The sequence below is a fragment of the Melospiza melodia genome, chromosome 5, assembly GCF_035770615.1.
Source record: "Melospiza melodia melodia isolate bMelMel2 chromosome 5, bMelMel2.pri, whole genome shotgun sequence".
Classification (NCBI taxonomy): Eukaryota; Metazoa; Chordata; class Aves; order Passeriformes; family Passerellidae; genus Melospiza; species Melospiza melodia.
The window spans coordinates 35,680,489-35,706,446 of record NC_086198.1 but is presented as its reverse complement, the minus strand read 5'-3'; the positions used below and the strand labels follow the sequence as shown (position 1 = coordinate 35,706,446).

The 25,958-nt window shown below is 38.5% G+C and overlaps 1 protein-coding gene across 3 annotated transcripts in view; it reads left to right on the top strand.

Annotated features, from left to right (window-relative positions):
* The window catches only part of PRDM5 (PR/SET domain 5), a 59,176-nt gene that overhangs the window by 27,198 nt on the left and 6,020 nt on the right, over positions 1–25,958 (top strand). For 2 of the 3 annotated variants that reach the window (XR_010027939.1, XM_063158023.1), the window contains exons 11-14: positions 2,655–2,748; positions 3,774–3,934; positions 5,386–5,479; positions 16,988–17,073. Coding sequence is in view for 2 of the 3 variants with exons in the window: in XM_063158023.1 (XP_063014093.1) it covers positions 2,655–2,748; positions 3,774–3,934; positions 5,386–5,479; positions 16,988–17,073 (435 nt within the window). In the remaining variant the exon portion in view is untranslated. Of the gene's footprint in view, positions 1–1,118; positions 1,211–2,654; positions 2,749–3,773; positions 3,935–5,385; positions 5,480–16,987; positions 17,074–25,958 lie in introns of all 3 variants that reach the window. The other variant, XM_063158024.1, reaches the window with a different exon arrangement.

Here is a 25,958-nt window from a genome sequence, read left to right as displayed (position 1 = left end):
GTCATTTCAAAAGTGCAGAAGGAGATTAGTTCCTCTCATTTCAGAGGATTTCACTGGGAGATACAGCGGAGTTGCCAAGAGCCTATCTGCTCCGTTCAATGTAGCACTGGGATGTGAGCCTGAACTTAGCACTTGTTATGCTCTTAGAGCTGCACATGTGAGGCAGGAGCTGTGGTGCCTCTGTGATCTGCTGCTCCTGCAAGCAGGTGCTGCTCTGCTCTGCTTAGGTGCGTGTGCAAGCTGGCTTTGCCACTTCCTGGAGGTGTCCAGGCTGGGAAGTGTTCTGGGGTATGGAACCAGCTCAGATGTCCTCTGTGAAAGCTCAGGCTGTGACTTGAATGATCTTAAATGACGAGACTTAAATACAGTTCCATTTCTGTGACAAGGCAAGAGAACAGTATCTGAAATGTGGAGGGAAAAAGGGATTGTGCTACCGATAAAAGTGGTCACCTTTCATGCAGGTTAGACTGGATGAGGGTGCATGTTCTGAGCCATGTAATGCAGATTACCTCCATACAGGAGATGGTTTTGCTCCATCTGTTCCTTTGTTGTTATGTACAGAGGATGAGTTCAGAGAACAAAATATGAGGACATGACAGTCGGCAGAAATAGGTCATCAGACACAGGATTTTAAAGGGTTTATGGCTAATCCAGGGTTGTTTGGTCCTGGGGAGCATAATGATTTGAAACAACTGTATTCCATCAGTTTATCTATTGGGAATAAGTAGCCTTGGGCTGGGCTTAAGCCTCCACAGATGCTGTGGTAGGAAAGGCTGCCATGAAATGCTGCATGAGAGCCCATCCTCAGTTGCTGGGATGATCTGTGGGTATGCCTAGTTAGGTGATTTTGGGTATGTGGGTATGCCTAGTTAGGTGATTTTCTTTGTAGGGAAGTTAAGACGTGCAGATCAATCTGTGTATTTTGATCAAAAGGTGAGAAGAGTATAAAGGAGATGCTAAGGAGGAGTTCTGAGGAGCACAGTGACTTGTACAGACCTGTCACTCACGTGCTGAGTGCTCCAAAGCAGGGCATTTTTTAAAAAGCAGCATGACTCTTGCGCTCGTGAAAGGTGCCAGATTGACAGCTCTGGAGACTGAACCCTTCTATTTATCCACAGAACAGGTACAGCACAGGCAGCAGCACTGCGAGCTTCCCCATAGTGTCTCGTCCATGTGTCCCAAGCCTGTTCTGGAGGAACCCCCTGTTGAGGTGAGAAGGCAGTTCAGTCTCTTCATGTCCTGTCAATCCTTGGCCTCACTGCCGGGGGGGCTGAGCAGGGTGCCAGCTAATGCCAGCCTGCTGGAGAGTCTGGGCTGGAGCGTGCAGCAGATTTCAAGGAACATGAGATATGTTCCACACCTGTGATGGTCTTCCAGCAGCCTTTTTGCTTTCAATGACTTAGGTTGAGGTCAAGGAATTGATTTTGAGCCCCAGGCCTCCCTATACCACTGCAGGACATTCAGGGTTTGGTGCTGTGTGTGAGAGGACATTGGTGTTAAAATCAAACTGGGTTCAAGGCCATCAGCCAGCCTCTCAAGAATTTTACTGTCTGCCCAGAGCCCCCTTTTTTCCCCCAGTTGAAGGGGTAGAATAACAGTTGCATGGATTCTGGATAGCAGAAATGGATTATATAAATATGTACTATGCTGATATTTGCCCTTAGTCTACCAGATTAACTCATTTACCTAATTTCCTGCATATTATAAAACACTTACTGTCCATCCCCTTTTCCTCTGGGCACTTCAGCTTGTAATAAGGTTCTTGTGAGCTAATAAAGTATTTGGATGCTGATGCTTTAAAAACCTGCTTTCCTTTGCAAAAAATAGTAGGAAATTGGGTAGATAGTAAATTAATCAGCACAACTTATTATCTACAGTGGGACAGCTGTTGAAAACACTAGGAAGCAGGGAAAGTGCTTTGGAATTTATAAAAGTAAAATAATGCTGGATGTTTCCCAAGATTTTCTTTTCTTCAGAAAAGAAGTTTCCTTCATCAACTCTGCAGTTGAGGAGATTCAACCAAGCTTAGCCTTTTATTTTATTCATAGCTTTGAGACTGTTTTTCAGCTACAATGAATTTTTCTACAGCCAACAAAAATCTCGGTACTGTTGCTTCCATGGCTTTGGTTTTTTTTCTGGTGGTTTTTGTTGTTTGTTATTTTTTAAAATAAAAGAAGCTATATCAATATATAAGAGTAGTGTCACGATTTGAGCAATTTTCTTTGCCAAATTTTAGGTGTTGTCTTGAAAATCAGATTGGTTCTCCCTTAAAACTTTAATGAAAAGAAAGAGATTTGTGTGCGGACAACTTCAAAGGATTTATTCATATTAATAAGAATTCCAGGCCAGTGTTAGTACTGCTGAAGCAATGCAGCTGAGCTTGTAGTTTTTTCCTCTGGTTATTCTGTGGTTTTATGTCTGTTTATGTGCCCACCTCATGTGACACTTGTGAGGACCGGGATGGCAGTTACTGAGTAGCTGCTGTGCTGGCTTTTAGGATCCTGAATAAAGGCAGAATGATTATTTTACTTCTTCATCCCCTGGTGCTTCCAATTGTGATATCCCCTCCTGAGTCCCATCTAGAAAATGAAGCAGTTACTGCAATGGTGGATTTCCATGAGCCTTTCCTCTGACACGTTGTCTTTCATCCACAGACCCATTCTGAGGAGAGACCGTTCCAGTGTGAGGAATGCAAAGCCTTGTTCCGAACCCCCTTCTCTCTACAAAGACATCTGTTAATCCATAACAGTAAGGGCAAAGTCAGAGGAAAAACAGCTTTCTCCATTCTCATATGTGACTGACAAAAACAAACATGTGGCACTTTGCTCCAATATACAGCTTGCTGTGTTAAATTGGTACTAGGACTCAACTCTGTATCCAGGGAATTAAAAAATTCAGAGCCAAATTCAAACCTTGCCTTCAGATGCACTTAAATGCAAATCCAAATATGCTGTAGAAAATCCAGGAATTATTTGAGGTCTGATGGCAAGAAATTTGTTTCTGCATTAAATGTGATAGTGTTACCTCCATTTTAAGAAAGGACAAATGCAAACAGAGATAAGTCGGTGACTTGCTCAGCTTTTGTAGGAAATCCAGTTTAGAGCTTGACTCTGGTATTGTCTCTCCTGTGCCAGCCCAGGCTCATGTTTGCTGCCTCTGGCACAGAACTGGAGCAGCTCAGGGAAATACTGTGGCCATTTTCACTCATGAGTAACTTTTCTTGGCATTCTGTCCTTTTTTTTTAGTTGACTGTGTTATGATTTATTTGTGGTGGAATTTTCTCCATCTTTAATACGTGCAGACTATCATTCAAACCTTTGAAAATCAACAGTTTTGATTTTAGAAAGTGCTCATGATCTAAAATCCTTGCAGCTTGGAAGACAGTACTTGGTTTGGGGGAATATTCACACTGGCATAACTAAGAAAACCACAAATGTTTCCTTTTTTAATCCTGCATAACAGTGTTTCTGTTAGATGAATTATTGGATTGGCATGTTCAGTTTGTTCTTTTACGATTATCTTTCAAAGCTTCTGCAATTTTTTGGATGTCATAAATGTTTTTCCCAGTGTTAAATGTTAAAAATGGTGAAGGAAAATATTAAAAACCTGTTCAGTAATGTGCATTCTAATGAACAAGCATTTCCAGAATATCCAAAATATTCACCATGTGCAGAATTGTAGTCTTTCCTGAAGGTTTCTCTAAAATCATGTGCTGTGACTTTTTTTTTTTAAGAGGATGGTAGTTGAGGAAGATGTGTTTTTCTCTTTGTTAGGTGAGAGGACCTTCAAGTGTGATCATTGCGATGCCACTTTCAAAAGAAAGGACACATTAAATGTTCATATTCAAGTTGTACATGACGGACATAAGAAATACAAGTGTGACCTGTGTGACAAAGCTTTTGTGACACCCTCAGTCCTGAAGAGCCATAAGAAAGTGAGTAGAGCAAACTGATCATTTCTTGTGTGTTCTTAAGGTTGTTATTCAGTGTAGAATCCCCAGAGCTGCTTCTGCCTCTCTGGCTTTTCAGTAGATTGACTTTGCCCTAAAATGCTGATTGCAGGTTATTGGTGCCCAGCTAAATCTGCAGCTGGTGCTTGTGTATAAATTCAGTGTAGGTGCTCCAGCATCATGTGTGTGGCAGGATGGGCCTGGCTGCCCTGATCATTTCCACCAAACTCTGCCAAGGAATTGGGGCAAACTTCAGGAGGAGGCTTGCTCACTGGTTTGATCTGAGGTAAGATTGAAGTTATGGGGAAGAAATGCAAAGAAAATAATTGATTCAAGAAAAATCAGCTGAGAAAAGTTAGTTAAGGTGTTGCCACCTAATTCAGATTGTGAGAATTTGTTTAAAAAGGTCATGCATGTAATGCTTGCCATGTACTATGTGCATCATACATTTGTGTAAAATCAGAATTGCTTTTGCTTTGTGCTCCTGTCAGACCAGGACTGGCTGTGTTTGTGAGCCTTGTAGTTGTGCTGTATTGCTCCCAGAAATCCTTTTGGTATTTAGGTGTTTGGAATGAATTAGTAGCTGTGGGTCTGGTACATCCCAGTGTTGCTGGAAGAGATACAAATGATCTCCAAATAACTGTATCCTAATCAAGGGGAGTTTAGCATTCATATCTTTAATGTCAGAGAATGAAAACAGTGCAAGTCCATCCAGTATTGAAATGAGCTCTCATTTACTCTTGCTTCAACTGCAGCATAAAATGTACTATGTGAGAAAGTTTTTTTATGATGTAATGAAGAATTTTGTGTCATTATGGTGTTTTTTCATCAACATAAGGATTAATTTCCCTATCTGAAGAGGGTCATATGCTAGCTGGAAACCAAAATAATCAGCTGCTCATATAATTGAGTGTGTTATCTTTCCTATCTCATTTAAATTAACACTTCTAAATGAAGTAATCAGAAATTCTCTACTTAAAGAACCGGCACAGTTACAAGGAAAAGTAATTCAATGCACTGATAGATCTTCAGTTTAGAGTTGTGTGTTGAAAGTACAGTGTGGAAAATGATAGTGACCTTGTGTGTAATTGATTTCAGGGTGATCTTGCCATTGACCACACAGGTTGGATGGAAGAGTTTGTAATACTTTTTTTTTTTCTATTCTGAAATAATTCTTCTTATATCAGTGAGGTCCTCCAGCCTTAAAAGCTTGATTTCAAAAGACAAACTCAGTGATTTAATGCTGGTGAAATTTACAATGTTGTTTTTGTGATCAATTCTTTAACAGCTAGAGCTAATTAGAATCTTTGCCTGGTGTGACAGTAAAATGCATAATAGAGGTAATAGCAGTCAGTGTCAATACAATTAAAAATTCCATATTTCAATTTTTTATTTAATGCTGAACAGTCATTCTTGTCTATCCCCTCCCCATGTAGACTCACACAGGAGAAAAAGAGAAGATTTGCCCATATTGTGGACAGAAGTTTGCAAGCAATGGAACATTGAGAGTTCACATTCGAAGCCATACAGGTATTTATTATGATGAACAGAGAAGATTTTCTAAATCTGTAACAAGATAGCTCTATGTCCACAATTTATCTATCTACAAACAGGCAGATTTACATGTAGGCTTAACACAGCATCTTTGTCAGACATTTTACCTGCTTAATGTGTAAAAACTGTTGTCAGGTTTCATTTTGCAAGTTTACACTTTCATTCAGGTAAGTGGCATCAGGCGGCTGAAAGAGGTTTCTTTGTGATAATTTGTTTACAACATAAAATGGTGTAGATTTGCCTTTGGCATGCCATTTTCTTGCCTCTGCATAACCAAGTTTGGCTTGCAGGGAGATGGCAGTAATTTCTGTGTGCTGCTTGCTGATGTTACCCATCAGTTTGCCTGGAGCAGAAAGTTCCAGTTTTTCAAGCTCACCGTGCAGATGGCTCTGGAGATGTTCAAGCAGAAATACTTTTCACATGTGTGCTGCTACCAGTTAGATTTCAGCTCTGTCAAGCAGACTTTCCCAAATATAGGAGTTAGACTAATGAGTGTAGGGGGATACAATATAAGAAAATAAAGGTAATATAGAAAGTAATTTTACCACATAACAAGTTGCAGCTAAGCCAATTACTAAAGATTAGGAATGGGCCTGACTTTAACAGGCCACAGCTGTAGCCAGTAACAAGAAGAGTGCTATAAAAGAGTGGGTTGGTTGGTTGGCTGAGGGGAACTGGAGTCAGCTGGTTGCTCTGAGGAGGAAGAGTCAGTGCTTAGAGGAACTGCCTGTGACAAACGTCAAGGACGTACAAAACTCTAGCAATGTGGAACCCTTGCAATGTAATGACAACAGTGAGTTTTGTGAAACCACACACGAGGGACGTCTAACCCTGAGTATAGAGCCCTGCAAAATTTGTAACCTCTGTTATAGGAGGCTGTGACATTTTGAACTTAGTTCAAGCAGAAAGGCACCGAAGATTTCTAGTGCCTTTGTAAATTAAGGCAGGGGGAGAAACTGCCTTGCCAGGAGATGATACAGGTTGGAATTACAGCAATTTGGAATGAGGAAATAATTTATGAATGAATAATGGTGCAGGTGGGAAACTTTCAAGGCCTCTTTTTTTTACCTGAGAAGCTAGAAGCAGTCATTGTACAGTTACTACTACAGGAAAAATGCTGTGCTAAATTCATTTATAATGACCTGAGAGACAAACTGATTTGCTGATTTGTTCCTCTTCCAGTCTTGCTGCTAGTCCAGTGTCAGTTACATTTTTGGTGGTTTGCATCCTTTACTGTGAGAATTAGCCAAAATAGATGGTTATGGTTATTTTTGTCACTCTGTTACGATTCCTGGCCAGTTTTTGATTATCCTGATGAATAACGGCGGGGGGGGGGGGGGGGGGGGGGGGTTCTCCTAAGTTATGACTGTAGGTTTAAAAAGAGTATCTTTATTACATGGCAAAATTCCTAATGTAGGGTTGAGTGAGAAAATGGCCTAATTGGATTCTTGTTGTAAATCTGGAGAGATGGTTTTGTTTGGTGCTGTACCTGAAGGCTTCAGCCATGTTGTTCTTTGTCATAACACAAGCACACTTATCACGAGGGGAAATTGTTGTCCAGTGTTCAGTGAGCCTGAGGGAACGTGGATTTCTGAGGAATACCTTGCATCATTCCCAAAGAACGTAAGGGGAGCTGCTGAAGGAAATCCAGGTCATCTGCAAGCAGGGTAAAAAAGAAGTTGAGCACTCTTAAGTTCCCTACAATGAGAAAATTCTTGATAGCTTTACAGGGAATTTCTGAGCAGTAAGAAATCTTCAGAACTTAATTTATTCAGAGATGAATGTTTGGTTTCTAAATGTTGCAGTGATTGGTATTGGTGTCTGTTAAATTCTTTGGATTTGAATTAATAATTTCAAAACCGTGCCATCCTTTTTCTCTTTGGTCAGACTTGAAAGTATCACTTTCCATTTTAAGCAGCCACTGTCTGTTTTCAGATGATTCATCCTTCTGAATAAGCCTTGAGCTTTTGGTGCAACTAAGCAGTCCACCATAAATGTAAACATTGCCAAGACCTTTTGTCTTTGTGGTTACAGGTGATGAGGTTTGAGGTCTTTGTCATATTATCCCATTATCTTTCTGTGGTCAGCTAGACTTTGCTTTATTGTCTACTTTGTGTAGAGGTTTTGTTCTGTATTTACAAAACAAATTCAGGTAGAGGTTATTTTAAAAAGTGTTGTACATCACTTTTTCTCTTCCTTATGTCTATGAAATTCTTCTTTACAAAAGCTGAGGTTCTAGGGTACCTCTCTGGTTCTGCTTTGGAATGATATTTTTGATATACTTAATAATCCATATACAGAAAGAGAAGCTCAGTGGGGTTTTGTCTTTTATTTAATATGCAGCATGTGCTCTTGAATGTTGTTCCACACAGACATGCACGCTTCCTGGATAAGCAATTTCCTTCCCTCTTCTGTGTTAGAATAAGACTCTGTAAATGAGCCCAAGCAGCACTTGGCCTTTTGCAGCAACTGAGCTGGTTTGGGGTGAGTGAACATGTCTGCATGTGCATGTACAGAGGGAAGGGGGTGATCTTTGCCTCTGAACCTGGAGTGTTGCTCTGTAATTCATCATCTGGGTTTCAGCCTTGGCATGACACAGACAGCGCTCTGCAGGTCAGCTGAAACACTAGAGCACATTCTCCCTCTCCTGTATCCTGTTGGTTTATGACTTCTTAGGGTCACAGGGAGCTGGGGTTAATTCAGCAAAAGAATCCTTTGACTGTGATATAAATTCCTTGGCTTGTTCATAAATTGTAAAAGAAATCCTATGGTCTGCTCCACGGGCTGGAAACCCAGGGGCTGGGAGGTTAATCGCTTCCCTGAAGTTTTAAGCAACTTTCAGTGTTAGCAGTTTCTGGCTGCAGTTTGTGCAGCTTCTCAGTTGCCTTATGCATATCTGTTTAAAGGTATTAATTGCTGTGGGGTGTGTGTGGATTTGTGCGTGCCTGTGTGGGTATCTGGATATAAAAACACACACATTTTATCTGTTTGCTGTTTATGCTGTTGCCTTCCTAATTAGTTGTTTCCTAATCCTTTCCATCCTTGGGATGTAGCACATCAAGCTGTGCAGCAGTGAAAGTTGTTCTGAAGTGGTTTATATTTGCAGGTAAATTTCTTTTAGAGCTAGGGGAATTAAGGGACTTAACTGTAATTCTGTCCTTTTTTTCCCTACTGATACAGAACAACTAATGGCCATAAACGTCTTCCAGAAAATGATGAGTAAATATAGGTTAAAATGTAACCTTACTTTGCTTTTACCATCACAGTTAGTCCAAGTCCTGATAATAAGCCAGTAAGATAACTTACATCTGTCCTAAATGTTCTCTGAAAAGATGAGTTTTTCAATTCTATATCATTTGAAAGCCATGACTTATTGTGTCTTTCTTACATGTTACATGCTCTGCTAGTTGCAAAAAGCAGGTTGGTTTTTTAAGCATGACTTGAGAAGGTTCTTTGAAAATTGACTTCCATGTGTATGAGTAAAAGATAATACTGAGAGATTACATTAAAACAGCAAAAAGCGTTTGGACCACAGACTTTTTTATCCTTTGTGCTAACGCAATGTTTTTCAATTTATCTTAGAGATTGTTTTATAAGCTTTCAAAGATATATAACTTGAGTTGCTGATTGCCTTCTTGAAATGCCTCCTGCACTGAGAGCCTGATGTTATGCACCTAATTTTGCCATTGTAGTCCCATTTCTACAAGTTAACTAAGCTTTTGAGCATATTTACAATCCTACTTAGTCCCAACTACATAAATGTCTCAGTTCAGATTTTTCACTTCTAAGACAAAATTCCTGGGCAAGTAAAATTTTAGTAGTGGAGTTGTAATAATAAAGATCTTTGGTTTTTAACAGTAGTTTAGTCATCTCTGAACACAGAAGACTTCAAAGTAGTTGAAGGAAGTAATGAGTTCAAGTACAGGATAAATTTTATTTATTATGGTGTAAAATATATCACCAAAGGTTTAATAGCTAAACAAGCAACTGTTGGTTCAGGTACATAATAATGTACAGCCAGGATCCTCATTCCTGCAGATCTTCTGCTAAATTACCTTACAAGTAATTTATATTTTCTTACATAGGAAAAAAGATAAAAGGCAAGCTTGAGGGAACTTCCTCTCATATGCCAATGAAGTATGTGAAGGAATGTATCTGTATCTAGTCAGTGAACAGCTTGCAAATGTCTACAGATAGGTTCTTTCTAATAATAACTTATAAATGATCCCTCCTTTATCTACCCAGTTTAAAAAGGAGCTTGCAGAAGGCCTCAGAGGTAAGGTTCTGCATTTCTAAACCTTTCAGTTTATACATCATTGTCTTGTTCATCTCCAGACAACAGCTAAATCTTTAAAAATACCTGTAAAGTTTCATGCAGCTGTCAGCTTCTTGTTGTCTGTACCCATGAATGAGGAAATGTTCTTTTGAGGGATAGGTTATTTGAATGAGACCTCTTTAGATCAAATGAGTTACTGATGGATTAATGCTGTTCTTTAAAAGACTTAGTTGACCATTGGGTTCACTGAAGTAATAGATGTTACATTTTCCATTCATAGAGAAATCAGATTGTTTAATTTCACTGATAGCTGCAAAGAATGGAACTGGTTTTTTCTTCAAAGTTGTGTCTGGTTTTTATTTCTTTCTTAAGATGACTTAAAATCTTGATACCACTGTAGAACTGATGAGAGGCTGTAAGTAAGTAATAATGGTAGTTCATGCTTCACTGCATGGATTCAGATAGTCTTCTTATTTTGTAGGATTTTTTACTAGTCTTTATGATTCATTTAGTGGCAAATAGCCAATATCTCAATTATATAATGATAATTTTGGTGGACCACATAGGGCAAACATTTTACTGGTCTTAAGTAGAAATAATCTGAATTCTTTGAATAAACCCTAAACTTTGCAGAAAACAAACCATCTCAGCTGTGAAAATACCACTTCTATACCTCAAAAATTAAAGCATTGCTAAATACTAGGAAAAAGATAAGTAATAGGAAAAAATATTTCAAGCCTTCTGGTTTTTTCTTACTTTGCTAGAATAGGATTTGAGGCTTTTTCTTAATAAATACGTGACTGTTTTAGTGGATGGGAAATGCACGTTGTTGATTTACATGAAACCAATTCTAGTTCTCCCTGGTGCCTGGAAAATGAGTGTTGGAGTTTGGTTAGAAAGCATTCACAAATACACAAACTCAGAGTTATTCATCATCAGTGAGGAAACAAACCACCTGAAAAAACAGAGGCATTCATCTCTTGTCTTCAGAGTCTGCCAGATTTGAATGTTGGTTAAAATGAAGTAAGAAATGTCTCTGCCCCATACCTGAGGAGTGTTTCTCAGAGCACAGGACTGTTCTCAGAGCAGTCAGACCTATCCCTTTCCTTATCTGGCCCATGATGAGTATAAAATTACCTGTGCTTTTGGTGTTTCTGGGTCTTGTCTCAGCTGAGGTCCTCAAGATTTTATCTTTCAGATCACAAAGTTGCTTAGCTCTTGGCATGAGAGAGCTGTTTCTGTGTGGGGACTCCTGTACCTTCTCAAGAGCTAAATTTTGAGTGTTTAGTGGCTAAAAAAGAGGCAGGCCAGGATTTTGCACAGGCCAGATCACTTTTTATTGTGTAGGCTGGATTCAGACTAGTCCAGATGTCATAAGGAAATCAGCTCATTGTTGCAGTTGGCCAGGCTTCTTGATTACTCTTCCGTTCTTTTCCCTCCCTGGAATCCCTGGTCAAAATGACAGAAATGCCTGAGAGATGCAGGCTATTAAATGCTTTTGAAGATGCTACTCAGGATGTAGGAAATTGCCACCTCTACACAAGAGGAACTTCATTATTTTAAAGAGGTGTTGGTTTTCTCGCAGGACTGCAACACCAAAGTGGTGAAATGTACTGAATATTTTCTTGACTTGGGAATTTTTAATCTTTCCTCAGTGAATGGTTTCCTGACATTTTCTAATTGAAGTTCTGATGGAATCACTGGGTTCACTGAATTCCTGTTTAATTTAATTTTGATTCCTAATGAAGTCCCCTTCCAAGTGGGAGAAATTCAGAGCTGTGTATTTTAGGTTTATTTGTGTTTGTGTGTGCATATTTGTATAGTGCATTAACTGAACCATGTTCAATTAAGGACACACAGTTTTTAATTGAATGGGAACACTGTTTAAGGGCAAGAGCAGCTGAGAATAAATGTGTGAAGCTGTCAGGTGCCCTCTCTGAGCAGTGTTCTGAAGCAGATGTCACAGATTATAATTTTGTTACATCCATTAACCTTTTGCCCATCCTTACTTGCTGTTGAATGCTGTCATCACCCCAGATTATCTCTGACTAAAAAAGCCCCCTTGAAATTCCCATTCTGGGCTGCCCTGTGGATCATCTGGTAAGGAGTGTTAAATGTGTGATCCAGATGGCCTCCAAATTCCTCCCCAGGTGAACTCTGCTCATTCCACTGCAGTTGGGCAGTGGTAGAGGCTCCCTTCTAACCCTCTCCCCTACCCCAGGCTTGAGTTAGGACTTTAAAAAGGATTATAATTAGCTATAACTGTTGTGAAAGCTGATGTTTTGAAATAATGCACATATATATCTATTTATACAGAAAAACATAACAATTTTTTATTTTAAAAAAATCTTCTAATCCCAAAAAAAAATAATAGTTCACCATCTGAAAGGGAGCTATGAAAGGGAGAATAAGGGAAATAGTCTGTGGAACAGTCTGAGGACCACATTGCTGTAATTATATTTATTCATTTTTGTAAAGAAAACTAAACAGAGGAGTTCTTGAGGCTGCATATGCTGCACATGATCTGATGTTCTGTGCAGTTTGTTGTAGGTTTTTTTCTGGTGTTTGTGGGTGTTGACCAAAATAATTGATGCTCAATTCCCCAACTGGGCAGAAATGTATTAAAAAGTGTATGAAAAACCCCACCTTGATAATTTCATTGCTTAATTCAAATTCTTCATTCCTTAACTGAACAATTGAGTTCCAGTAAAGACAGCAAGCCAGAGAATCCTGCTTGAAGGCTAACATGAATACCTGAGAATTGTATTTGTGTGTATTTGTGTCTAAGCAAGCTGCAGGGGAACAGGGACAGCAAGCAGGACTGCAGATTTCACAGATGAAATAAAATCAGTCCCTGGTATGGTTTGAAAGAGCAGTGAGACTGTTTCTTTGGTTTGCTGGGCTCTTCAGATTAGGACTATTTCTCAGATGGATGTTTCCTTTTTCATTTTTTTCATTGGATGGGAATGCATTTCTCAGCTGTAAAGTACATATTGGCTTAATCTTATTTGAGGCTATTGTTCTGAAGTAATCAGTAACATTGGTAGTTCTAATCAGGTTTTCACCTAACTTGAGAACCAGCTTTATTTTTGCGGCTCAGCTGACTCCAGGGAATGCAAAATGCGGTATGAAAATAGCAATGCTTATGACCAGCTTGATTAACTGTCTCAAAGTCCTTATTAAATGTCTACCTGTAGCCACTGAAATCTTCAAAAACTAATGTATACATAGATTTGCTTCTTAATTGTTTTGTGTCTGAGTTTGGGAGATCTGTGTGCTAAACTCAGTGTAAATGCTGCCTTAGAGCGCCTCTGATGGCCGATGTCTCATGGCAAGCTGTCCTGAACCCAACCAGAATGGGAGAATCTGCTATTTAACTTCTTAAGCCACATTAAGGTCCACTAGGTATTGTGATCTCAAGCTAGAGATGGAGAGGAGAAAAAAGTATGTCCATTCTGTCATGACGTAGTTTCAGATCAAAATCCCATATGTTTTTCAATCATGGAATTGTTTTTCATAATCCTTGTATTAAGGTTAAATTTATTGTTATTATGTTAAAAGCTCTGATTTTTTTGTTCATACAAAATCTGGAAGTAGAATGTCTAGACTTTGAATTATGCTAAATCCACTGCAATTTATCCCAGGATTATTTATTTGGGGTTATTTGTACAGAAGTGCCATTAATGTGTTGAGCAGTTTGTTCTGGAACAGCAGGGACATGACAGTCAGTTGTAACTCAGGGGTGAACTTACATATTTGTTACGTTTGACTTGCTTGACTGTTCTGTTATTTTAATGAAAGCAATAGCTTTGTTTAGAAAACAAATTTTAAAAACACGCAAACATAAAAATACTTCTATGTTTTGTGTATATAACTATATATAAAAATGTGTTTATATAAAAATGCAGAGTGCAAATGGCCTAGTTGTTAATTGGCATTGACTTTACTTAAAGTGCACCCCCTCTTAGTCTGGTGTTATCACAAATTGACACCATCTCATAAATGTTCTTCTAGCAGCAAATCCAAGAAGAAGTTGTAGTTTATCTAGGGGAAATCTTTCTTTCACTTCAATTCTTAGTAACTCGTTCTTGTGAAGACGAGGGAAATAGAGGTTCATGACTTGCCAGGTATTTAATTTGCTTTTCTTAGTAACTCTTTGGTAGAGATCCATTCATTTTCTGATCAGAGGAATTTTGCATCTGGAAATCTCCACAATTTTAGTGCACAACCTGAAATTTATTACTGCAGTGTTTGTAATGGGGTTTTGGTAGTCCTTGTCTGGCTGTAGATGGATGTGAAAGCCCTGCTGGACAATGTCACTTTGCCAGCAGCTTCTATCACATGGCTCTTGCTCTCCAGTTTGTCTCAGTGACAATTCTAAACTTTGTGCAAGCACAACCCCCTCTCCTTTGTGGACACTGGCAGTAGTTTTCTATGAAACGTTGCACTTCACAAGTGCACAAGCCTTCACAAGTGGGAGGAATATTTCTAGCATTCATTTTTTCAAATCTGTATTTCCCTTCGTTGCCGTCTTATTCCATCTGCTTATAACACTATAAGAGGAAGTTAAACGGTTGCTGTTTATCTTACAGGACTTAGAGTGGGACAGAGTGTGTAAGATTTCTCTTGGGGAACACCTGCTTCCCAGTAATCTCCTTAAATGTGGAATCATTCTGATGAGAAGCTGACTGGCAGCATGAATAACGTTTGCCTAGGCTGGCTCAGAAGCAAGGAAGGAAGTTATTTTTTATGTAGAGTTGTAATAATCTTGCCAGATCTGCTGTCCACAAGATCAGATATTTAATGTAAGTTAGTTAGCTGGGCTCCTGAGACAGTAAATCGCAAAAAAGATGCATTGTCAGAGGGCAGTTTATTCACTTCTGAGACAGACTACAGAGGCCCTTTCCAGAGAGCAGTTAGTAAGAAATTTCTACTAAGAAACTTGGTTGTTGCTAGCACAGATGTATTTTAAGTGGTCCATTGTTAATTTTGTAAAATCCTACAAAATTGAGGTAGCAGCTAAGTTATAAGTTTAAAAGATGTTTATGCTCAGGGTAGATGCTTGTGTCAGCACCAGGGACCTTGAATAAATTCTAAGCATGCAAGCTCCAAAGGTGAAAGAAAATAACAAAAAGTAAGAGCAACAGTAAAATTACTTAGGAACATCTTTTAAGTAGTTTTACTGGGAATTTTTTCACCCAAGTGCATGAGAAATTTATATCATTTAGAAAAACAAGATGGTTCCTAGTTTGAATGTCAAGTCAGAGCTGGCAGTCTAAGTTAGGCAGTAAACTCGATTTTTGGAGCAGTGGAGATTTTTGGCAGCGGACAGTTTATAACAGCAGCTCCAAGCCCGACTTTTTCAGGTGTGACTTTTTCAGGTGATGTGGAGTCATTGTTGCCCTCTGCTGGCATCTGCTGAAAGCTTCTGAGGCTTTCCTCATCAAGCACCATGGTGTCCGTGGTTGATTTCAGAGGGACGCTGTTAATCTGTTTCAGACAAACTCAAGCCCATCCTTTAAAGGCAAAAGTCTTTCTCTTTAAAGAGACATGAGGGAGGAGGGTACAACTCCTACCTGTCATCGCTCATCTGCTTACAAACTGCTGAAAGCTTTAAATTCTCCGTTCAAAAGCCCCCAGACATAAAAATGTCAGCTGAATTAATTCAATATTTGAGTACTGACAACTGTTGGTGTGTTTGAATTTCGGGGGCATGAATTAAAGGCATCGAGGGTCAGGAGAGAGAGGATCATATATCAAACTGCTCAGTGAAAATACAGCTCTAACAGAGAGGTTGTCACCTTCCTAAAAAGAACCTCAAAACCCCAATTCACACCGATTCTGTTATCTCTCAGAAAGCTGAGCTTTCTGAGAGATAACAGAATTCAAGAGAGAAGAATATTTGTGTTTACAAGTGCCTTACTGGCCAATCTTGTGCTTCTGATATTCACAGTTCCCTCTACAGAAGTAAAAGACAAAAGAGCAAAATAATTGTTCTACAAAATAGAGGAGGGTGGCCAATCCTCTTCCCTAAATAATCATCTCACCTCAGGTGCCCTTGAATCTCTACACAATGTGTGAAAATGGAGATTTCATGTCCAGCAGTACCTCTTTGTAAATATTTTTGGTATATCAGAGAAATAGTGTGGTTTGGATTTTTTAAACTGTGAAATGGAGTTAATCTTGCTTGCCTGTTTTAGAAGATTGAGTGTGAGTGTTAATAAGTGCCTGACATTTGGTCTGTGTCAAATCTATGCATGCAGAAATATCTTTGTGAGCAGAAAGCAGTGCATTGACTTTTATGAAACAGGCTCTGCTTAACTTGTGACAAACCTTTATTTGAAAAGACACCTTCAGCATTATGGTAGTGTAGAACAAAATCCATTTTGTTAACAGAAAATTTTCTATCAATTTTTCTACTGTGTTTTGTAATGGAAACAGCCTGATCTTTGCTTTTAAAGTGTTGTATGCAGGAACAGGAGGCAGTACACTCAGATACTGGTGCATTGCCTGAAGAGTTAAAAATTCAAGTACATGTCTTCCAAACGATGGTGCTCAGAAACTCTTTGCTGTTTGTCTCTGAACGGCTCAGTATCCACATTACACTAATGTGAGTTTGGGAAAATGGATGCCAAATGACACCGGCATAATGGAGCATTAAACAAATACCTTTCAGATATGGGATGCTGCAAGGGAGATGCTAACACTGTTCTGCTTCTACTTCAGTCATAAATTGGAACTCAGATACTGCAGAAACTTTTGATTAACCAGCTTCTAACACAGATCCAGCATTATTAAAGAGTGGATTTTATATTCCATTGGGATTCTGACACCCAGAGGCCTCTAATGATGACCAGATGTGAAATAGAAAAAATATTTGGGAGCAGTTAATGCCTAACCATAAAAGTGACCATGTGTAAATCACTGTAGAATGTGGTTTGAGCAAGGGCATTAGGTGTTTTCTTTTTGGTTTTACTTCCCCAAGGCTGTCTGTGTGTATTCATATATTGTAGTGCAAGATCAGTCAGCAAAGAGGAATATTTTGATCCAGCACTCTATCCCACTCAGGCAGGATTATTTGTAATTTTTCTAAAGTTTAAATCTGCTCTTTGTAGAGAAAAGCAGTTCAGTTTGACCAAGAGCTGTGCTGCAAGGCCTTCATCCTCTGAGGGCACATTTCTGGGTCCTGATGCTTCTCTTGTTCCCAGGTGAGCGTCCTTACCAGTGTCCCTACTGTGACAAAGCTTTCAGCAAGAACGATGGCTTGAAGATGCACATTCGCACCCACACCAGGGTAAGTCCCCCACAAGAGGAGTTTTTATGCTTGCTTGTGGATTGTCTGGGACTCCTGTGCTGAAAAGTAATTAATTGCTGTTTGTGTAGTGATTAGGCTCTGCCAACCAAGGTATTTTATGCCTATCAAAATAAGAGGCAAAGATTCAAGTCATTAACTTGCAAATTCTAATTAGAACTCCATTACCTTCTATTTTTTCTGTGTTTAATTTCTTTTATGTTGAAATAATAGCTGTACTAACCTCTTCATTTAACCCATGGTTATTTATAGATATAAATTAATGTTCACTGAGTAAACAGCTCTGTAAAGGCTTCACTGTGACTGAAACTTCAATATCCAGTGCTTTGATTCTTACTGTGCCTGTAAAGTCCAGTCACTGTGAGCTTTTCTAGAGGCTGTACTTTATTAACTGACAACAATTTTTATATAACTTTATTTAACTGGGAGCTGTTACAGCTCATAGAGATCAATGCAGCCTTGAGGCCAAACCAAAAAAATTTTGCATCTACTGGGAAGTAGGAAAGGTGACATTTGACTTAGTAGTCTCCATATACAAGTGGGCACACAGAATTGCTTTCTAAATAAGTAAAATTAAAAACTGTTTAAATTTCTGCTGTTCTGTGTTGGTTTTAAGCATATTAAGTCTGAGGTGCTAGATAAAGTTGTAGCTTTTGTACCCCAAGCTATGCAAGTAATGAGTAGTTTGTGCAATACTCTTGGTAGTTCGTTGGGAACAGGCTAGTGTCATATTGTTAGTTGTTTCTCCTTTTTTTCCAGCTGTTAAATCACTTTAAGTAGTGCTATAAATTCTTTTCTGTTGTTACTGTCACCTCTTAACTGTGTTTGCACTATGAGAAGTTTCATGACCCATCTAAGTTCTGCATGACTGAGGAGTAAACAAGCTCTGAAATGGTGCCAAATCCTTTTTTTTTTTTTCCTGATTTTTCATACAGTTTGAGTAAGAACAACAAACACTCCCTAGCCTCTGTAGAAGGAAAATAGAGGAAAAATAACGTTATTAGGCTTTTAGAGTTTACAGTGATTTACACCAAATGATGTTTTCTTCTAAGCATTTTTTAGCTGATAGGAAAGGAAGGAGTTAGGAAAATAAATTTTAAGGAGCACCTATTTCTTTTTAATATATGTAGACACTGTAATTAGACAGGCTTTAGACATAATAAAATTTGTTTTAAAATGTCTCAGGAAATGCTCTACTGTACCATGGAGGCCAAATACTATTCTTAGAGGTACAAAGAACTCAGTGCACACCAAATGTAATCTAAGTATTTCCATATACTTGAGATGTGTTGATCATCTACATCTCAAGGGTCACGTTTCAGGTTTTTTATTTTTGTGTGTGAAGGGGCTAAGAAGACTGCTGGTCATCCCCACAGCTATGCTGTAGGATTAAAATGTGCAGACCAAACATGGTTTTTTAGACTTGATTAGATTTTGATTCTTTTTATGATTATGCTGTTCTTATCCCAAAACTGGACAGTGAGGCTCATTCATATTGGATTGCCATTACATATTCATTTGTCTCCATGTAAATATTTTTTTTATTTAGAAGTAACAACAAGCAGTACTGATAACATTTACATTAATAGTAATTTCTTAATTGAGGTCTGTTGCTATAATCTTGCATGTCTCAGCTTCCCCTTTTCCCCCCAGTTCACCTTGTTTAATATCTGAGTAGAACTGGACAGCTGAAAAATCAAAGGAGGTCTTAGGACGAGGAGGGGAAAAAAAAGGGTTGAAATTATTAATAAAAACAAAGTTTATTACTGACTTCCATGGATTTTCAAGCCAGGAAAAGGAGTTATGCCAGAGTCTGTTCTGCAGAACATTATCCATGGAGTACTACAGGATAATAAGCTATTGTTGTTTTATTGTTCAGGTGAGTAAATATTACTACCAGCTATTTGTAAATAGCTTGTACTAATATTAGTACAGGTACAAGGGAATAAATATGTATTTTAGCTGATGTGGAAGAACAGAGTGGTGAAGGGAATTGGAAAGGGAAGGAAAGGAAATGTGGGAGCAGCAATACTGAGAGGTAAATGGGGAAGACACACACTTGGCCAGAATGTGAAGATTAAATAAATCTTAGTAGTAGATTGATGCTTGTCAGGAAATCAGAACCGAACCAACCCCCCTTGAGCAGAGGAAAGAGCTGCTGAGCTGCCCAGGGGTGTCTGTCCTGAAGTGAGGGCTTGTGATCTGAATCCTGACTCTGAAGGAGATGTGTTCTAACTGCACCATGTAAGGACTTCTCCAGGGAAGAAAGAAACCTGTGCAGAAAGCATTTGAGACCCCTGAGCACAATGCTAATGCACCGGGACTTGTTCTGTGTTCCTAGGCTGTTTAAACAAAGATGAACTAAAGATTAGGAAATAAAAAATGCACTGTGTTTGCAAAAGGTTTGGGTCCTTCTGTCAGTTCTAAGAACTAGAAAAACCAGGAAGTCCCCCCTAAAATTTCTCTTTTCAGTCATCCCATGTTTTGACTTTTAAAAATGGTGTAAGGTTGTTTGCTCTTTCTTTTTTACCCTTTCCTACACATGCATTTTATTTGAAATTCATTCTTGCATGCAAAATCATTGTTGAAAGTAAATAACGAGATGTATGAATACTGAAAGTATTTTTCTATCAGCTGAGCCTAGCAATGTGGAAATAAACACAATCATAGCACTCTTCTGCAATGATAAATTTTTTATTTATAAATATCTTGAAAAAAAGAATCTGGTCTTTTGGCCAGAAAGTTTGTGAAAAGTAGCTTTAAAGTAATACTGTGGCATTCACCAAAGATGGTAGAGATTAAATCTCAGTGTATTTTACCAGTGGGCTTAAATGCCAGACCTGATGCTGGGGATCAGGAAAGGCTGCTGGAAAAATCATTGGAGAAAGTTGATTAAGGTCTGGCAGCTGCTAAAGTGAGCACAGCCTGGGTGGCCACAGGTGTCAGCTCCAGCTCTGGGGTAAACAGAGAAGGTAAGGCCAAACTCCTGCTGGCCAGGGCAGGGCAGAAAACACCACCCACTTGATGGTAAAATGTCACCTGAGCACTGATTTGTTTCTATGAAAGTAAATGTGTTTGCTTTATGGTTTGATAGGTTTGGGGTTTTTTCCCTTAAGGAGAAATATAACAGCCTAGGAAAACATAAATGAGGAACTTAGTGAAGTTGTTGATGAAATGAGTTTACAGACCATATCAGCTTTGAGGGAGGTACATGCACATTTCCAACCCTCACGCTGCAGGAAACTTCAGCTCTTTCCTAAGGCTTTATTCAGGGCCTGACTTAACATGGCAATGTATGAGTTTAAACATGTGGAAAAATTGTTCTGTGTTGTAGCAATAGAATTGCTAATGCTTGGAAATATGGCCATTGATAGGTGCCCAGAGTTGTTGTCATGTTGAATTGATGTTTTCATTACTTCTGTGAATGGTGATTTTATTACAGTTGGATTCAGTGATGGAAAACAGAAAGAGTTGAAGCTATTTGAAAATGGCTTTTCATGACTTGATTTGAATATTTTATATTTACATATAACAGATATATTTAATTTTTATAACTGCTTTAAAAATCTGAGTTCCAGTGGGTGGAAGCTGCCAGCCTGTGCTTAAATGAGGTACATTTCTGAGGTAGTTTAAAGATTGGAGGCATTTCAGTGCATAATTTTTGTTTCATGCATAAGTGCCTACTATTTTAAAACACATTAATATTTAAATAGGTTTAAACTACAATATGTGTAGGAATTAACCAACCTTGAAATAATTTCGAGTTTTATTTATGGATTTCATGGGCATAGGGATAAATCATGGTGAGTGTGGAAGTGAGGCAGTTTCCTGTAGAGGACTCTTGCAGACAGTGTTTTTGTTCCCTGACCAAGAGCAGGCCCTGAGTTAAACAGGCTCTCCAAGGCACTCATTTGGAACTTTACACTGCCCCCCCTTCTTTAACCCAAGGAGTATTAAGATAATAGTAAATGAGAAATAATGCAAGGACAGGATTGACATAATTTCACTTTTCCTGTGTTTCTCAGCTAATATTTGAACCTAAAGTTTGAGGAAGTGTTGTGTGTTTTAGAAGCACCATAGAATGCTGTTGTAAAAAAATATGTCTTTGTGTACTAAAGATAGACTTCACATGACAGTGAGTAATGAGATAATATGATGTGTTGCTTGAATTTGGAGGGGTTTTTCCACCTTAGATTTTATCTATATTTCCCTGTTGGTGAGATAGGGGTTGAGTTCCCATCTATCTGCCTGAGGATGATGACTTTGCCAGGGCTGTGGTTTCTTTGCTTCTGGAATCTGTGTTTGCATATAGACTGTGGAAGGTTTAAATACCACTGCACTTATATTTTCACACTTTTTTATGTGATGTTGACTGATGACCATGCCTTCCTCATAGAGTGAAAATGTACTTTTTCTATATTGGTGTTGTTGTTTTCCAGGAGCAGGTGAACATCTGTAGAATTTTCATCAATGCTGATTACATAAACTCTCCTTCACTAAATTTTAGGGCCAGAAATTACCTCAGAAGTTCAAAAAATTGCAAAGGAACGAGAACTTTTCAGTTTATGGGCAGCAAATGGGCAGGACTGTCATGGAAAATTGAAAGTTAATGATACGGTAAAGCCCAATGAATTGCATATACTAGATCTTTCTAAGAAATGCAGTTTTTTTCTGGCAGGCATTTGAGATAAGATTCATGCTTTTGTTTTAATTATAAATTTTATTGCAAAAAAGATTATTTTAAAAAATACTCCTAAAACTGAATTAATTGAGACCTGTTCTAAAAAAAACCATTAGCCATTTCAAATAAAAGTCACATTTTGTTTAAATCTGCCAGAATTATTTCACAGTTGTTTTAACAGGAAAATTTTTTGGCCTGCTCGAATTGTTGGAAATATTTTTTTAAAGGATTTTGCTTTTCAACATGTTCTTGTAAGTGATTTTTAATTGAGGCTTAATATTATAAGTTTCCAATCCCTACTGTTTCTGTAGAGCTGTAAATTCTCATCACCCTTTGTGTTCCAGTGTCAATGTTATGTCAGTAATTTAAGTAGGCCTCTGTCTCTGGGCCAGCCACTTGCTGCAACCTGCAGAAACTTTCTAGTTCTGAGAAAGCATCTTGTTAGTTCTTGGATTTTTTTTCACTTAGATAGAAAACTGGAGTCCATTAACTTGGGCTATCTGTGATTTTAAGTGTAAGCAGATTTCCTGCATTTTCAGGTTGGCAAAGCTGAAGGGTTTCCAGATTTCTCTTTGTGAGTAATGAGCTCCTGGTAGCTGCAGACATGGCTGGTGTATTTCAATGTTATCTGGTTGGTCATGTTTGTTCATTCTAGGCCACATTTTTCCATTTGCCTGATGTTTTTTTCAAAGCAGGTTTTTATTAAACCTTCTGTTCAGGTGATAATGCAAGCATATAAATCATATTTAGTAACAGTAATATGAATATTTTCAAAATTTTCACATAAAATGCCATTTAAAAGCAGATAATGTTACTGTAGCAGTGTCTCATGAACAGACATTTTAAGATTTTTCTGTGAGCAAAGGAAGGCTTTGTATTAGAATAATGGAAAGAAAGGGATTATTTATTTATTTTAATTGCTTTTTGTGTCCTGTAGCATCACCATTATTCCTGTCAGTTGTCACATTCACGTCACAAGTGTAAATATTTACATGTAATACAAGACCTGATCAGCTTTTCCTTTTTCTCTGAGCTTCTCTCAAGTTTCAGTTTTCAGCATGTTGAAAATATAGGCCCATCAAGTTGGTAGTTGTGTTCCTTACTCTTATTTTCATCTGAGATATGTTTATTGGGTAATAATGATAATCATAATATTAATAATAATAATATTTAAATTATGTTTGTCTTGCTGTAACTGTTGAGCTGATGAAATAGTTCTAAATTCAGATTTAGAAAGCAACTTGGAGAGACTCCTACTGAAGTCATTCCCGTTTCACCTGTGTAACCAATATTGCCAGGTTTACAGAGCACAGGTGCTACCTTAGTGTGCATAATGTATTTATAGTTCTTAAGGACCATACAGGCAGCTACAGCAGCAGCTGGCAGTTCAAATATTCTGCATTTGAGTAATTCCATCTGCTGGGCTTGCAGGACACTCTGTGCACAGTTTGTGTCAAGCTGTTGAAGGTTCACCAAATGTCCTTGAGATTTGTCATGTTTTGAGTGAGGTCTTTCCTAGTGCAAAGCACAACTTGCTTAGAATTCAAGGTGTGATTTGTGATTGAGCCGTCCACAGACACAGGAGTGTGTACTGCAGGCCCTGTTTTATTTGATGTGGTTTTGAAAATGTTTAATTTCTCTCAGTTTTAATGGTGAAACCCACCAGAGATGGGAGCTTTTGGGCCAGCATGGGTCAGTCTTACAGCAAAGCACCTTCCAGAGGATCATTGGGCTCTCCTTGGCCTTTCCTTGTTGAGAGGCAGAAAGGTTGTAAATCCTGACCTGCATATTTCTGTTCATACCTGGCATGCTTAAAACTGAGGTATTAAATCACTGCAGTATCAGCCATGTCCTGTTTCTCTCGCTCTCCCTGCTCCCTTCCTTGTTTAGATGGTCAATAAAAGAAAACACATGTAACCCTTCAGCTTGGCTGCCACCACAGCCATGGCCTGGCAGATGCTTCTTCAGCAGAGGGCAGATTTATAGTACCAGCACTTGCTAACTCCACTGAAGTCAGATTTGGATCATCTTCCCAATGAGCTCCTGTTTTGTTGATAGTTAGCAGGTTTTTCCTTTTTCTTCATGTTTTAAATTTGTCCAGCTTTTTTCTTATCTCAGTGTTGGCCCCTTTTGTCCTTTGGTGGTGGCATTAGCTTTTTCAGACCTGTTGCTATGGTTTTTATCTTTTTTTTTTGTCTGTTCACATTTAAAGCAGTGATGATTATGCCAAGCAAATATCACTTTTTCCATGTTACAAGTGTTGCTTTCTCCAGCCATTGTGCAATGGAAATTTGACATGAGGGGGAGAAGAAGCAGAGAGAAAGGGAAAAGCACAGAATGTTTTGTTTTGAAGAAATTGATCTGTGAGGATGATATTTTCTTCAAAATCAACAACAAAAATAAGTCTTTTTCTCTGGAGATAAACTGAGGGCCAAGTTTTGCTCTGGAAAGCACTACTGGTTTTCCTGAAACAGACACAGATGTGAATGGAGGGCAGCTTCACTCAGGAGAGAGGAGGCTGGTGTGAATCAGTTATGTCTGCTGAAGTCACTGGAATATACAGATGGAAGGGATCTAAAATTAGATCAAAGACAGCTTTGGATGTGTTTCATGCACTACAGATGTAAATTTCAATACAAATGCCAAGGGGGTGTTAGATACACCATTTTAGCCACAGAGAATAATACAAATATAAAATATAGAATGGCCAAACATAACCTGAGGAAGATAATACAGCCCAGGTTTGTGACTCCAGCTTCCCAGAGTTTAAAATGGCTCTTTGTCCAAATTGGAATCCTGAAATCCATTTAGCACTGGAATGACTGACCTGGTCCTTATCAAGTCAGTTCTTCAGTTAGCTGAAGACCAAGATAATAAAAAGGGAGCCAGTCCACCTGGGGCAGCTTGCAGTAGTGAATGCTTTTGTAGGTGTTTAAGATGTGCACATCGTATACTTCACTTTGCGCTTTCTGGGGAACAGCCTCCACACAGAAAGGCTGCTTTTGGAGAACTCACAGAAATGTGGTTTGTGTTAACCACAATGCAAAACCAATTAAAGGGTTGTTGCAGAAACCTGCTTTTCACATGGCTTATTCGTACATTTCCCTTAAAAACGCAGACCCTGCTCCATGAAATTGTTAGTCAAGTCAGCAAAGCTCCTTGTGACATGAACTTCTTGGTCTAGATGATTTTTTTTTTTCTTTTTGCAGATCAATTCAGATCTTTTTTAGGTAATTTGTTATGTTTTGCTTTCTACTGAAGAATCATGGCAGTAACACTGCCTTTTCTAGGAAACTTGGTGGGAGGAGACTGTGAAATAAAAGAACCCCATCTTTGCCCCACTGAGGTCTCTGGACCTGCCCTAAAGAGAGAGACTGGGACAGAGCCAGCACTAATTGATTGTGCACTGTGTTAGGTGTATGGTGAATGGAGACCTGATGGTTCCCAGAGACTGAGAGTAGGAATTCAATAACCAGACAGCTTATTCTCTTGGTTGCTTTAATGGCTGAGTTGTTCCATCTCATTCATCCTTGGATCCCACATCATCTCCCCAAAGAACTTGATTACTGCCTATTATTTGTTAATTCATAGATCTAGCTGCTTTTTTTTGGCCTATTGATTTATAGTCATTGCTTTCAATTTAATTTAGTAAAAAGCATTTACTTTTCTTAAAATACCTTTCTTCAGAACTTAAGCAGTACAGAATTAAAGACCACAGAAAAAGGTAGAACAAGGGTGAAGGAAGTCTAGTTGGTGCAAAAATAAGGGTGCCTCTAGAACATGAAAATTTTAATGACGCCATGTGCACTGCCATAACGCTAATTTTTGCATTTAATTGATTTATTGTTGATTTCTATACAGTTTTTCTGAAACTTTAGTGGAATTGAGGGGGAATTACACCTATAAAAATTTCTACACGAAGGAAGAACATAAGAAAAAAATCTTTACATAAGTGGGTTTCCTTATTTATCTCTAATTATTTGTTTCAGGTTAATGAGATTGCAACTTTTCTAACATCATGTTTTACAGTAGCTGCTAACCAATAGTTCTAATAAAAATACAGATGGTTTGGTTGCCATCTGCACTTCTTTTGAGATTCTGCAATGAGTATGTGATTAACCTTCTGTCACCACTTTTCAAAGTAAGTTTTTCTGCTGCCACAAGCTTTCCTTGTACGTCCTCTTCC